At 37.3% G+C, this 14,712-nt stretch overlaps 1 protein-coding gene across 1 annotated transcript; it reads left to right on the top strand.

Annotated features, from left to right (window-relative positions):
- The first annotated feature begins 2,809 nt into the window (after positions 1-2,809).
- LOC118836619 (olfactory receptor 51F2-like) lies at positions 2,810-3,760 on the top strand. The gene has a single exon (XM_036743860.1). It carries the CDS (start codon positions 2,810-2,812, stop codon positions 3,758-3,760), a length of 951 nt encoding a protein of 316 aa, XP_036599755.1.
- Positions 3,761-14,712: the final 10,952 nt, after the last annotated feature.

The following is a 14,712-nucleotide window of genomic DNA, read 5'->3' as shown; positions in this document are numbered from 1 at the left end:
ATCTCTCCATTTCACTAGTAATATGCCACTGATCACAAAAGTTAGGAGGAGCGATTGTAGATGCCTTAGTGTAGTCCATCTCCACTTCTAGAGATCAAGTTCTGTTAACAGTTGGTTAGGCATGTCAGCTTTATATAGGAAAGAGTATGTCAGTAAGATTCAATGGTTTATTGTGAGGTCCTACTTGGGATGAAAGGAATTGAAAAGACACCCTACTTAGGCTCCAAGGGTCCCAAGGAGTGCTAGGGGGAAATATAAAGAAATACATCAGATGGGAAGTTGGGCAACATTCATAGCTGAGTCCAAAATCTCTCTGTGAAGTTTTTCTTACTATCACTACTGCTACTACTATTGGCTAATGTGTGTGTGTATGTATGCATGTATATATGTATGTATACACACACATATATGTATATATTATATATATATATAATCATTTACAAAGGATTTTCCTCATAATAGCTTTGTGATTTTTGTTGCTCAGTCATTTCAATTGTGTCTGCCTCTTTGTGACCCCATTTGGGGTTTTCTTTGCAAAGCAGCTGGAATGTTTTGCCATTTCCTTCTCCAGCTCATTTTACAAATAAAGAACTGAGGCAAACAGGTTCAAGTGACTTTCCCAGAGTCACACAGCTAGTAAGTGTCTGAGAACAGATTTGAACTCAAGAAGATGAGTCTTATCGACTCCATGCCCAGCACTCTATCCACCCAGCTGCCCCAAGATTCACACACACACGCACACACACACACACACACACACACACGTGTGTGTGTGTGTATATGCTTTACCATTTTCAAAAGACTTCAGTCACAATAGCACTGAGATAATAGTATTATAAGTCTCATTACTCTCATTTTATAGAGGAATCAGAATGAGAATGGTAAATTGCCTTGCCTACGGTTACACAGCTTATAAGAGTCAGAGATGACAACCAATGCAAGAGCCTTATGCCAAAAATTCCAGTGATCTTTCCATTCCCTGATTCTCTGACAACCTCGGTCCACAGGGGTGTTATCCTTCTGGCTTCAATAATGCTATTATTACCCGGTCCTTTGGAATATTTTCAACTTTCTGGCCTGATGAGTAATGAATAGCTTTCAAAAATTAATTTGACAGAAACCTAGCTGGGGTACAACTTTATGAAGTGATTAAGAAAGCAAATAAAGATACAGAATTTATGATTGTCAAGATTAAAAAGTCTCTAAAGGCTCTTCTTCTGCTCTATCCCTTCTGACCTTGCTAGCTGTGTAGCTTGAAGACCCCCTTCTTTAAAACCTCCAAATTCTCCTTGTTTGCCTCTGAAGAGCTATAGGAGAGAGGTAAATACTGGGAATAAGTCTTATTTTCCTCTGCTTTTTGTCAGTTGAAATAATGGATAGTTAATATGTTATAAGATGATCAGCAATCAGTAATGCTCAATAGTAGTTCTCTCTCACAGACATTGTGCATCAAATAGCCTGGAAAATGCTGAAGAGCTCCTTCAGTGGGATGACAGTTAAAAGGATCAGGAGCAAAGGAGAAAATACTGTGGGGGAGAAGTAAATTCTTCAACCTCATTGTTTTTGTCATATTGAGTGTCCCTGAGTGTTAGACGCACATGGGCCTTAGTTATTAATAATTTTATTATAGGTATATATCATAACATGGTGAAACATCTAAAACAGGGTATAGAAAAGGTAATAAAAGCTAGCATTTATATGGCATTTTGAGGTTAGCAAATCATTTTACATATGTTATCTCGGTTGCCTCTTACAACAACCTTATGAGGTATATGCTATTTATTGCCACTTTAAAGATGAGCAAATTAAGTATGAAAGAGGATAAATGATTTGCCCATGTATACACAGCTGGTAAACATCTGAGAAAGGAGTCACACTCAAGTCTGTCTGACTTGAAGTTTAATACTCTATCCACTACATAATCTTGATGCCTCTACGGTAGAAATAGAATGAATTAGGATCTTTGACAGGCTCAGGGGATGTCCATGATCAACCTATCCTTTGGCTTGGGTTCTTAGGTTTGATTTCCACTGTGAGATTCCTTATTGACTCGGTGTAGGGCAGAACCAGTCAAGGTTAATATGACTAACAATGTGTCTCGTAATAAGGACTGGAAAGGAGGTGATACAGGACAATTTAATTCTGAACAGGGTGCATGGGAAATGTGATGTTATCCTCTTACTGGGCTCAGCCCATATATGGAACTCTGCCCATAGTCCCATATTCTGCCTTGGGATCTCAACTCAAGTGGGATGTAGAGAACTTTGTGAGAACTAGGAGTAGAGTTTTGTTGAGAAGTGAAAGCTTTGTGATCCCCATGAAGAGCCATGAGAGATAGTGTTGTATAGTAGATAGAGAGGTAGCCTGGAATTCAGAAAAAGACCTGGTTTTGAGCCTTGCCACTGATGCATAAGCTCTGTATGATGCTGAATATTTTGACAGGTTTGTGGAGAAAGAAGAACAGAGGTTTTGGAATAGTAGGTGGCATTTGTTGTACTGCTGTCCTTCACCATAAGGAACTCTTCCAAAGAAAGACTTCTATTTCTTCCAAAAAACTCTTCCATTTTGGGGGGATATTCCTCTGAATGATCGCCAACAACTTCTCTATAGGGCACAGTACACATTGTGCTTTTTTGGGTAGCTTTATTGGGAGCAAGTTAAGGAGAAGCACTTTATCTTCTCTTTTTTGAATACCCCAGGACTACCACAAGGGACTACTTGCATTGTAAGGGTTCAATGAATAGCTTCTCTCTCTTTTTTCTTCCAGGATTTGGAATTTTGGCTCAGAATTTTGCCTCTTCTGCTCAATATGCTACCTTTTATTAACACTACTTCTTCCCTCACCTTCCTTCTCACTGGTGTTCCTGGACTGGAAGCCTTCCACAGCTGGATCTCCATTCCTTTCTGTTGTCTTTATGTAACTGCCCTTTCAGGGAATGGCATGATCCTCTTTGTCATCATCACTGAATCAAGCCTCCATGAGCCCATGTACTATTTTCTCTCTATGTTGTCCACCACCGACCTGGGTTTGTCTATCTCTACCCTGGTCACCATGCTAGGCATCTTCTGGTTCAATGCCAGAGAGATCAGTTTTGATGCCTGCCTAGCCCAGATGTTCTTCATTCAACTCTTCACTGTCATGGAGTCCTCAGTACTCTTGGCCATGGCCTTTGATCGCTTTGTGGCCATCTCTAACCCATTGCGATATGCCACTATTTTAACAGAATCCAGAATTGCCCAAATTGGAGTGGCAATTGTCACAAGGGGGACACTCATACTTACACCAATGGTCCTTCTTCTTAAACGCTTGTCCTACTGCCACAGCCATGTACTCCATCACTCCTACTGCTTCCACCCTGATGTGATGAAGCTGTCATGTACAGATACCAAAATCAACAGCGCAGTAGGATTAGCTGCCTTGATCAGCACTGCTGGGGTGGATTCCATCTTTATTCTCCTCTCATATGTATTGATCATTAAAACTGTCCTCAGCATTGCCTCTCCAGAGGAGCGGCACAAGGCTTTCAGCACATGCATCTCCCACATTGGAGCTGTAGCTATCTTTTACATTCCTCTCATCAGCTTGTCCTTTGTCCACCGGTTTGGGAAGCAAGCTCCTCCTTATGTGCATACACTCATTGCCAATGCTTACCTGCTCATACCCCCAGTGATGAATCCAATCATCTATAGTGTGAAGACCAAGCAAATCCGTAAGGCAGTGCTCAAAGTCCTACTTCAAAAGAGTCCTAAGTCTGACTGAGGATCCAAACTCCTCATTTCTACTCTTTATGGGAAAGATTCAAATATGCTGAGGGTCCAATCAATTAAGATAAACTTTTTTCATTGTTTTGGGGGACAGTGTAATTCAATTCACCTGCTCAGTGAAGCATCAGCAACACCTCACATGAGGAACGAAAAAAAAATAACAGTTTCACTTGTGGGTTAGTTTCACCCTGTAAAAGAAAATGTGACATTACTAGAGTGATCAATTTCTTAGTCAATCTTCTGTCATAGAGGGCAGGCAAGAGGTTATATTGTGTGCTTTGTTAAAACTTAAATTGCTTCTGTTTTTTTTTCCTGTTTCCAGACTTCCATTTAGCAATCTTCCATCATATTAGCAAGTAAACATTCTCCACAAATGCCACTTTGTAAAAGTCACAGCCAACCCCTTCTAAATTTCAATTGGCAAATATCTCCTGAAAACCTGTTGTGTTCAAGGTACTCTGATTATTGTAAGGAAATATGATGTGTCCTCTGAACTCAAGGAGCTAAGCTATATAGTTAGTTGAAGTGGAGAATTGAGGAGCTAAAGAACAAGGGTTTGAATGCTGGCGCTGTCACATAGTACCATTATGATGTTCTTCAAATCATTTAATCTTCTGGTCTCAATTTCTACTTCTATAAAACAAGAGGGATGGACTATATGACCTCTATGGTCCCTTCCAGCACTGAACTTATAAACTCTGAACTGTTCATTATACTATACTATAATTATTATATAGCATACTATATCATATTATTATTATACTATTTTATTATACTAGGTTCAAAGTCTAGAGTATGGATTTAGAATGACTATCCTGTTTTTTTTTCTTTTTCTTCTTTTAAGTAACACTTCCTATTTTTTCTTTCTCTTGGAGTCAAATCTATTGGTCAAACACTGTATATATTGATCTTACTGACAATCAGACTTTGCTCAGGTTATCCAACCATCCATCCATCTATTTGCTTGTTTGTAATAACTCAGATCTAAATAGCACTTTTAAACTTAGAGGACTTCACTCATAAACATCCTAACACATATACAGAATATATAATATTAGCCTTATTTTATAGATAAAGGACCTGAGGTTAAACGACTTGCTCACAGTCACATAGATTTAACTCCACATTTCTTGATTCCAAGTCCAGTGTTGTGTCTACTATACCTCACTCTCTTAGCTAAGGTCATATAGCTGGTAAATATTAGAGTTTAACTAACATTTATTAAGTGCCTACACTATCCATTGAACTTCCCAATAAATGATCAAAGGATAAAAACATCTAGTTCTCAAAGGAAGAAATTTAAGTTATTTGGTAGACTTACAAGAGAATGGTCAAAATTATTAATAATTAGAGAAATATATATGAAAATACTTCTGAAATTCTCTCTTATGCTTATTTTATTAGAAAAAATCACAAAAAAGGAAAATTACAATTGTTGGAGGCACTGCAGGAAGGTAGGCCTGCTCATGGACTGTTGTGGAGAACTAGAATATATAGGTCCCTATTTTTAGTAAAGCAGTTTTGGGGCAAAAAGTCTCTAAAATATACACATATATATATATATACATACATACATACATATGTATATATATTCATTAATCCACATATATATTCATTAATCCACTGATACAGCTTCTAGGCTTATATATGAAAGAGATGAAAGAACAGAAGGACTCATGTGGACAAACAATATTTATGGCAGTTTTTTCTATTGTAATAAAGAACTGGCAGATATCCATCAATTACGCATTGGCTAAAGCAGTTATGGTATATGAATGAACTGGAACATTGTAGTGGTATAAGACATTTTGAAAAGGTTAATTTCAGAGAAATTAAAGGAGTCTTGTATGATCCAAAGCAGAGAGAAATGAGAAAAACCAGGAGTGAAAATGATGATACCCTAATAACATTATAAAGAAAAATAGTTTTGAAAGACTTATGATTCTGATCAATGCAATGACCAACCACAATTCCAGAGAACTCATGAGGAAGCATTCTAACTACCTCCAGACAGAGGAATGAATAACTTAAAATGCAAAATGACACACTGGTTTTTCACGTGGCAAATTTGATTTGCTTATTTGTTATAAGGATAGTGATCTATGCATATATGTACATATGTATGTATGTATGTATTTCATTGGAGGGTTGGTACAGAGAGAGGGGGTAGTGATATTTCTACTTAAAAAAATAAGAAAAGAGGATCATTGATAAATTTAAAAATTCACACAATAAAGTTAAAGACAGATGATCAGGACGGTATTAAAAGTAACGTTGAAATTTTATATGTTTATATCTAAGTACTGTATGTGTATATACTCACATGTACATAAATTCATATGTGAATATATATATGCACATATGGATATAGAGAGACAAAAATGTGTATGTATATATATATAAAATCAAGCTATACATAATAGAAATTTGTAGTTTTATACATAATCTCTCTTTTATGTTCTATTTTCTCTATGGAACTATTCTCTCTGCTTAGAGACAGCTTGTGGGACAGTGGCTAGAGCATGGACCTTGGAGTCAGAAAGACATAACTTAAAACACAGCCTCAGATTATCACTAGATGTGTTACCCTGGGCGAGCCACATAACTTCTGTTTGCTTTAGTTTTCTCAACTGTAAAATGGGCATAATAATAGAACCTACCTCACAGGGTTGTTGTGAGGATCAACAGAGATAATATTTGTAAAAACATTTTCACACATTTCCTAGCACATAGCAGGTACGTATAAATGCTTATTGTCTGCCCCATTCCTCTTCGCTTTTCATTGTTTTTGAAATTCTGAATTTTTGGAAAAAGCTGCAATACCCTGTGAAGAGATTTGGATATATACAAAGGCAAATAAACACAACCATTGCCTTCAAGGAACTTATGGCTTAGTGAAGAGTTGCTTTACCAAAGACTTGTGGATCTCTTTGTCAGTCTGGTGAAACCACTGGGACATTTCTCAGAATGATATTTTTTAATAATTGAAGGAATCATTAAATTACTTTTAGAAGTCAGTGAAAATAAAAAGGTAACCTCCATTCACATTTGAAGACCTCTTGAAATCTGTCTGTGAACCTATTAAGGGCATATTGACACCAGATTTAAGAATTCCTATTTTAACAGCTTATATAATTACCTTCTTCAAAACCTGACTAAAATTTTCATCCTTTACTCATTCACCAAGCATTTATTAATCACTTACTCTGCTATAAAGCATTGTACCAGACAAAAGCAATTTTTTTTGTTTGTTTTTATTTGCAGGGGGGAAGGACAGGCAATTGAGGTTAAGTAACTTGCCCAAGGTCACACAATAAGTGTGTCAAGTGTGTGAGGCCATATTTGAACTCAGTTCCTCCTGACTCCTGGGGCAGTGCTCTACTCACTGTACCACCTAGCTGTCCCGAGACAAAAGTAATCTTAATCTACATGTCTAACCTTTTCACTCCAGTGCTAAAAAAAAACAAAACAAACAAAAGCTTCATTAGCTCTTGTCTATAGAATAAAACCAACCCTGACATTCAAGGCATTTCACACTCTGGATGCACTGTGCCTTTTAAATATATCATAGTCTTTATTCCTTCACGTATTCTTACCCTGCCCTTTACCATCATCCTGCATTATATGCTGTCTCTCAATCCTGGAATGGTCTTTTCCCACCTGTACATTTGTCTCAAGCCTTCCCTTCCTCAAGGTCTAACTCATCTACCATTTCTTCTGTGTGTAACAACCATGGCAAGTAGAAGAAATTCCCTTTTTCCTTAATCTTCCATAACCTTTTATTGGCTTTTTTTTTTTAAAAAAAAACACATTTAACGTAGACTAACTTGTATTACTCACTTGGGCAGCTATGTGGCTCAGAAGATGAAGTGAAGGTCTGAAGTCTTCCTGAGTTCAGATATGGCCTCAGACACTAACTGTATGACCTCAGGCAAGTCACTTACCCCTGTTTACATCAGTTCCTCGTCTGTAAAATGATGTGGAAAAAAAATGACAAACCACTCCAATATCTTTGCCAAGAAATCCATAAACGGGGTCCTGAAGAGTTGGACACAACTGAACAACAACCACAATTCATATTACAGTTATGCAATCTCATCTAATCTAAACTTCTCCCTACTAGTCCCTTAAAGGAAGGGACCGGATTCTTATGGTCTACATCACTATATCTTGTGGAGTGTCTATCCTGTTGTTGTTGTTCAGTCTTTTCAGTTGTGCCTGACTTTGTGACCCCATTTGGGGTTTGCTTGGCAAAGACATTGGAGAAGTTTGCCATTTCATTTTTTAATTTTTTTTGGGGGGGAGGCAATCAGGATTAAATGACTTGACCAGGGTCACACAGCTAGTAAGAGTGTGAGACCAGATTGACTTAGGAAGATGAGTCCTCCTGATTCCTGCCCAGAACTCCATCAACTGTGCTACCTAGCTGCCAATGTCTATCATGTAAGTACATTTTAATGAATGTTTTTGAGTTGGTCAAAGAATTTATGAAGCATTATGTTCTAGGCACTCTGCTAAGCACTAGGGATACAAAGAAAAGCAAAGATGGAACCTGCCCTCAAGGAGCTCACACTATAATGAGGGAGACAACAAGAAAAATGTACATACATTTTCCAGTAAATGAATGAAATGATAAATTAAATGACTAAAAATATTAATACCATTTCATAGATGAATTTCAGGATGAAACCATTTAAATAGAGATGGGAGGGGTGGGGGAAGATAAATATCCTGGTGGTCAGTAGATCTCCATTTTAGCATCAGTTTCTGGTAAATTTACTGAGTGATTTTGAAAGAGTCATACATTTCTCTAGTCATCTTTTGGAAAAATCAATGACACTATACTGACCCTGCCAACTCAGAAGAGTTTTTAGAATTAAGTGAAATAACACAAAATGTATTGGAAAAAAGGAACTTCTAAAAAATGGCTACCTGTATTATGTACAAACAAAATAAAACAAAACAAAAAAACTACTTTAATATTAATTATTTAACAAAAGTCCTACAAAAACTCTTTAAATTAAAAAAGTTAGGAATGATCATACTGCCATTAACCCCCCCCCCATTTTACAGATGAGGAAAGTGAACCTCAGCCAGGTGCAATGGTTTGATCAAGGTCACAAAGCTATTACATGATCTTTGAAGAATTGTAGAGGGTAAGATAGATGCTTCAGGATTCAACAAAGGCAAACTCCATTTTTATTTTCAAGAAAGGAAAATAATGGGGGGTGGGGTAGAGCCAAGATGGTGGAGCAAAAGCAGGACTTGCTTGAGCTCTCCCTCAAATCATTCCAAACACCTGTAAAAAATGACTCTGAAATTCTAGAATTACAGAACCCATGAAATGACCAAGTGAAACAATTATCCAGCCCAAGATAGCCTGGATGGTCACTGGGAAGGGTCTATCACACTGTGCTGGGAGTAGAGCACAACCCAGCACCAGCCCAGACCAAGCTGGAGCAGACCAGGCAGAGCAAGCTTCAGGGCACTGAATCACTGAGCTGTCATGGTTTCCAGACTTCTCAACCAAAAAATGCCAAAGACAATTTAGCAGGTAAGTGAGAAAACTCTGTTTTACCTGGGTGAGAGAAGGGTGTCATCTGGCCCCAGCCCCAGGGTGGCAGAGGTGGCTGCAGCAAAAGTGGCAGCAGCAGCAGAGGCTATTTCCAGAGCTCCATGCCCACAGATAGTGGGGGGAATCAAGCCACTGATCAGAGCTACAGGGCAAGGATCTCTTTGCTGGTGCTGAGGCAGGATTCTCTTGCTTTGCCCTGCTTGGGTGTGGGTTGCAGCCCTGGTTGGCCATCCTGGAGTGAGGAGGAGTGCTAGTATGGCAAAGCTTTTGGTGGCTGTGGAGAGGGAGTCTTCCTAGCAGTTCTAAGGCATAAAAGAGTCCTTGAGGACACTCACAGACCAGAGCACAGGCAAGGAGAGGAGTAAACACCTGTCCTTGAATCATGCCACCACAGAAGAACTGAAAATTTATAGGGGCCTATAAGTAGCTCAGAAAACAGCTGGGCAAAACCCCTGAAGCTTGGCACAGAGCACTCTCCACTCCGGAAGCAGAGTCATATCTTGACAAAGAGCTCAAAAGTCAAGTAATTGGCTGGTGAAATGAGTAAACAGCATTAGAAAATCAGACTATAGAATCTTATTTTGATGATAAAGAAGATCAAAACATACAGCCAGAGGAAGACAACAAAGTCAAGGATTCTACACCGAAAGCCTCCAAGAAAAATATGAATTGGTCTCAGGCCATGGAAGAGCTCAAAAAGGATTTGGAAAATCAAGTAAGATTGAGGAAAGAAAGACTGAGGAAAAGTTAGGAAAAGAAATGAGAGAGATGCACGAAAATCATGAGAAATGAGTCAACAGCTTGCTAAAGGAGATCCAAAAAAAAAAAAACCAGAAAAAAATAACACATTAAAAAATAGACTAACCCAAATGGCGAAGGAAGTCCAAAAGCCAATGAGAAGAATGCCTTAAAAACAGAATTGTCCAAATGCAAAAGGAAGTCCAAAAGCTCACTGAAGAAAATAATGCCTTAAAAATTAGAATGGAGCAAATGGAAGCTAATGACTTTATGAGAAATCAAGAAATTATAAAACAGAACAAAAAGAATGAAAAAAATAAAAAAAAACTATGTGAAATATCTCATTAGAAAAACCACTGCCTGGAAAATGGTTCGAGAAGAGAAAATTTAAAAACTATTGGACTACCTGAAAGCCATGATCAAAAAAAGAGCCTAGACAACATCTTTCAAAAATTATCAAGGACAACTGCCCTGATATTCTAGAAGAAGAGGGTAAAATAGAAATTGAAAGAATCCACCAATGACCTCTTGAAACAGATCCCAAAAGGAAAACTCCTAGGAATATTGTGGTCAAATTCCAGAGTTCCCAGGTCAATGAGAAAATATTGCAAGCAACCAGAAAGAAACAATTCAAGTAATGTGGAAATGGAATCAGGATAACACAAGTTCTAGCAGCTTCTACATTAAGGGATTGAACAGCTTGGAATATGATATTCCAGAGGTCAAAGGAGCTAAGATTAAAACCAAGAATCACTTACCCAGCAAAACTGAGTATAATACTTCAGGGCAAAATATGGATTTTCAATGAAATAGAGGACTTTCAAGTATTCTTGATGAAAAGACCAGAGCTGAATAGAAAATTTGACTTTCAAATACAAGAATCGAGAGAAGCACAAAAAGGTAAATAGGAAAGAGATATCATAAGAGACTTTTTAAAGTTGAAGCATTTACATTCCTACATGTAAAGATAATATTTGTAACTCATGAGAACTTTCTCAGTATTAGGGTAGTTGAAGGGAATATATACACACATATGTATGTATATATGTATTATATATATATGTATTATATATGTATCTTATATATATGTATTTTATACATATATATATATATATATAGACAGAGGGCACAGGATGAGTTGAATATGAAGTTATGATATCTAAAAATTAAGGGGTGAGAAGAATATATTGGGAGAAGGAAAAAGGGAGTGATATAATGGGATAAAATATATGACCTAAAAGAGGCAAGAAAAAGCTGTTATAGTGAAAAGGAAGAGGGGGGAGGTGAAAGAGAATGAGTGAACCTTACTCTCATCAGATTTGGTTTAAAGGAGGGAATAACATACGTACTCAATTGGGTATCTTACCCTACAGGAAAGTAAAGGGCAAGGGGATAATGCTGGGGGCGGGCGATGATACAGGCAGGGCAGACTGGGGGAAGGGTAGTCAGAAGCAAATACTTTTGAAAAGGGACAGGGTCAAAGAAAAAAAATGAATAAATTGGGGAAAGGACAGGATAGTGGGACATATAGTTAGGCTTTCACAAAGTAACTACTATGGAAGTGTTTTGCATAACAATACAAGTATAACCTATATTGAATTGCTTGCCTTTTCAAGAAGGGTGGGTGGGGAGAGAAGAAGAGAAAGAATCTGGAACTCAAAGTACTAAAAACAAATGCTAAATATTGTTTTAACATGCAACTGGGAAATAAGATATATAGGCAATGGGGTATAGAAATCTATCTTGCCCTACAACAAAGTAAGGGGGGAGGGAATAAGGTGAGGGGAGTGGGGTGATACAAGAAAGTGCAGACTGAGGAAAGAGGCAATCACAATACATGCCATCTTGGGGTGGGGAAGGGGAGAGATGGGGAGAAAAAGTATTATGAAAACTAAAAATAAATTAATCTTTAAAAAAAGAAATGAAAAGAATCGAGTCCAAAAACTACAGGCCCATGAGTATGACTTCATTTCTTGGTGAAGTTCTAGGTTGTCTTATTTAAGGGATAATAAGTGAACATCTAGGAAAGGCTTAATGTAGGAATGAAAAAAAAAGAATAAGCCTTTATCATGTGCACACTATGTGCCACACACTATGTCCTAGCCACTGTGTAAAGCACTGAGAGCTACAAATACAAGCAAATAAGAATTTCAGTTGGAAAGGGAAGAAAATAGCTCAGCAGAGGTTCCAAAAGAAAAAAAAATAAAGCTTCATCAAAGACAATATATGCCTGATTAATCTAATTTTCTTAGAAGTATCATACTGATAAAACAGGAGAATGCTATACGTACAGTTTGCCTGAAGTTTGTACTTCATAAATTATTTTATTCTATCCTTAGCCAAGTGATGAAGAGCTGGATGATGGTACAATCAAGTAGATACAGAACCGTGTGAATGGCCAGATGCAAAATATAATTATTATTAGATATGAGATAAACTTGGAAGGAAGTGTCTGGTGGAGTGATCTGGGGATTATTATTTGTCCTTGTGCAGTTTAATGTTTTAATAAATAATTTTATTAAATGCATAGATGTCATGCTTTCCAAATTATCAAATGGCAAAAGCTGAGGATAGCTAACAATGAATGATGTGATTCAAAAAGATTTTGATTGCAAATGAGTCAAATAAATAAAATGGAATTTAGCATTCATTTATGCATTCAATAAGCATTTATTAAGTACCTATTATATGCCGGGAATTACCAAAGGAAAGACAAAAATAAAATGCCACAGCCTCTCAAGTAGTTTACATTTTATTGGATACAAATGTTCATAGAAAGTTGAATCGAAGGTAACGGCTGGGATGAAAACACTCACAACTGTGGAAATCATGAGTAACCCCCTGAAGCAAGTTATATTTGAACTGGGATTTGAAATAGCTAGAGATACAAAGCAGAGGTGAGGAAAAACTGCTTTCCAGAATATAGGTATAGCCCATGCAAAGTCAGTGAGATGGGAGGTAGAAAATCATGTACAAAGAACAGAAAGCAATTAAGTTTGTTCAGACTATAGAGTCCAGGAAGGATAGTAACGTGTAATAATCAGGAGAGTATCCAGAGGACAGAAATCAAGATGGTGAAGGCTCTTAAATTCGTGCCATAGGATTCAAATTGGAGTCAAAGCCCTGGGTTCTGGTCTTGGTACTGGCACTTATAAATCTTGTGAGGCTGGGTAAGTCACTCTTCTCTCTGAGCCTCAGGTTTTGAGTTCTTTTTTTCACCCGTGAAATGGACAACAATTGAAATAACTATTTCATAGGTATGTGAGCATTTATATAGTACTTTCTTTTACCCTTTTTGAATGCACTTAATTTAATTATCTTTTCGGAAACCTGTCACATTGACACTGAACCAATTGATAGAGTGCTGTCCTGGAGTCAGGAATAACTGGGTTCAAACTTGGCCTCAGATGCTTAGTGGCTATGCGATCTTGGTCAAGTCATTTAACCATTCTTTGCATCAGTTTCCTCAACTCTAAAATGGGGATAAAAGCAACTAGCCATCAGGGCTGTTATAAGGATCAGGTAAGATAATATTCATAGAAGTGCTTAGCACAGAGCCTGGTACATAGTAGGCACTATATAAATGCTTATTCCCTCCCACTATTGACAATTAGTCTGGTCATTTAATCAATTCTATCTATCTGATCAAATCAAACCTATCTGATTGTATTATTGTCTAGAGTATATCTCTCCACCTTCTTTCACACACACATAAAAAATTACAATGAAAAATTTTGCCAAAAGCTGGGTAAACTGAATATCTACAACATTCACATCCTCTAGTTAGCAATCCCATATAAAAAAGAAAATGAGGTTAATTTGGCATAATCTGTTCTTGAAGAAGCTATATTCTTTTCTTTCTATGTGTTTGTCAACTATCTCTTTAATGAACTTTTCTTCATTTTTCCCAGGAATCAAATTTTCTAAGTCTTGTTGAACCCCACAACTATCATACCCATGTTTTTCTTTCTATTAACATGGCCATCACCTTATTTCAAGTCTTCATCATCTCTTGTCTGAACTATTGAAAAAAAACTTCCAATTGGACTTCCATTAACGAGTTTCTTCCTTCTCCATTCAACTTTCCATAGACGTGGCCCCTTATTAATACTTCCTAACCCAGGAGTCCAATTGGCCAAATCTTATATTGTCTCCCCCCACCATAATAACAAGATAAAGAAAGACTGTTGCCCAATCCATTCTATATTATTCTGTATATAAAACAGCTGCAGATACTGTGAGAGCATAACTTCTTGAGAAACATTGATGTCCTCCTGCTTCCTCTAGGATAAAATGAAAAGTTCTTAGCTTTGCGTTTAAAACCCTTCACAAATCTGGCTCTAACCTGTCTTTCTGGGCTCATTACACATTGCTTTCATCTACAAACATGCCTAAGTCTTCCCCATCCTACAATGAAACAAAACAAACTTAACTAGGTCCCAGCATTACATTTACTTCTTATTCTATATCTCTTCTTCCTTAAATTACCAAACTCCCTTAAGAAGTCATCTACACAGAAGACTCCAATTCCTCTCTTCTCCTTGTCTTTCAAACTCTCTGCAATCTGTTTTCTGAACTCATCACCAAATTGAATCTACTCTCTCCAGAGACACCAATGATCTCTTAATTGCCAA

This window comes from Trichosurus vulpecula, chromosome 2 (genome assembly GCF_011100635.1).
Source record: "Trichosurus vulpecula isolate mTriVul1 chromosome 2, mTriVul1.pri, whole genome shotgun sequence".
Classification (NCBI taxonomy): Eukaryota; Metazoa; Chordata; class Mammalia; order Diprotodontia; family Phalangeridae; genus Trichosurus; species Trichosurus vulpecula.
The sequence above is the reverse complement of the archived record's forward strand: the minus strand, read 5'-3'. Positions and strand labels throughout refer to the sequence as shown.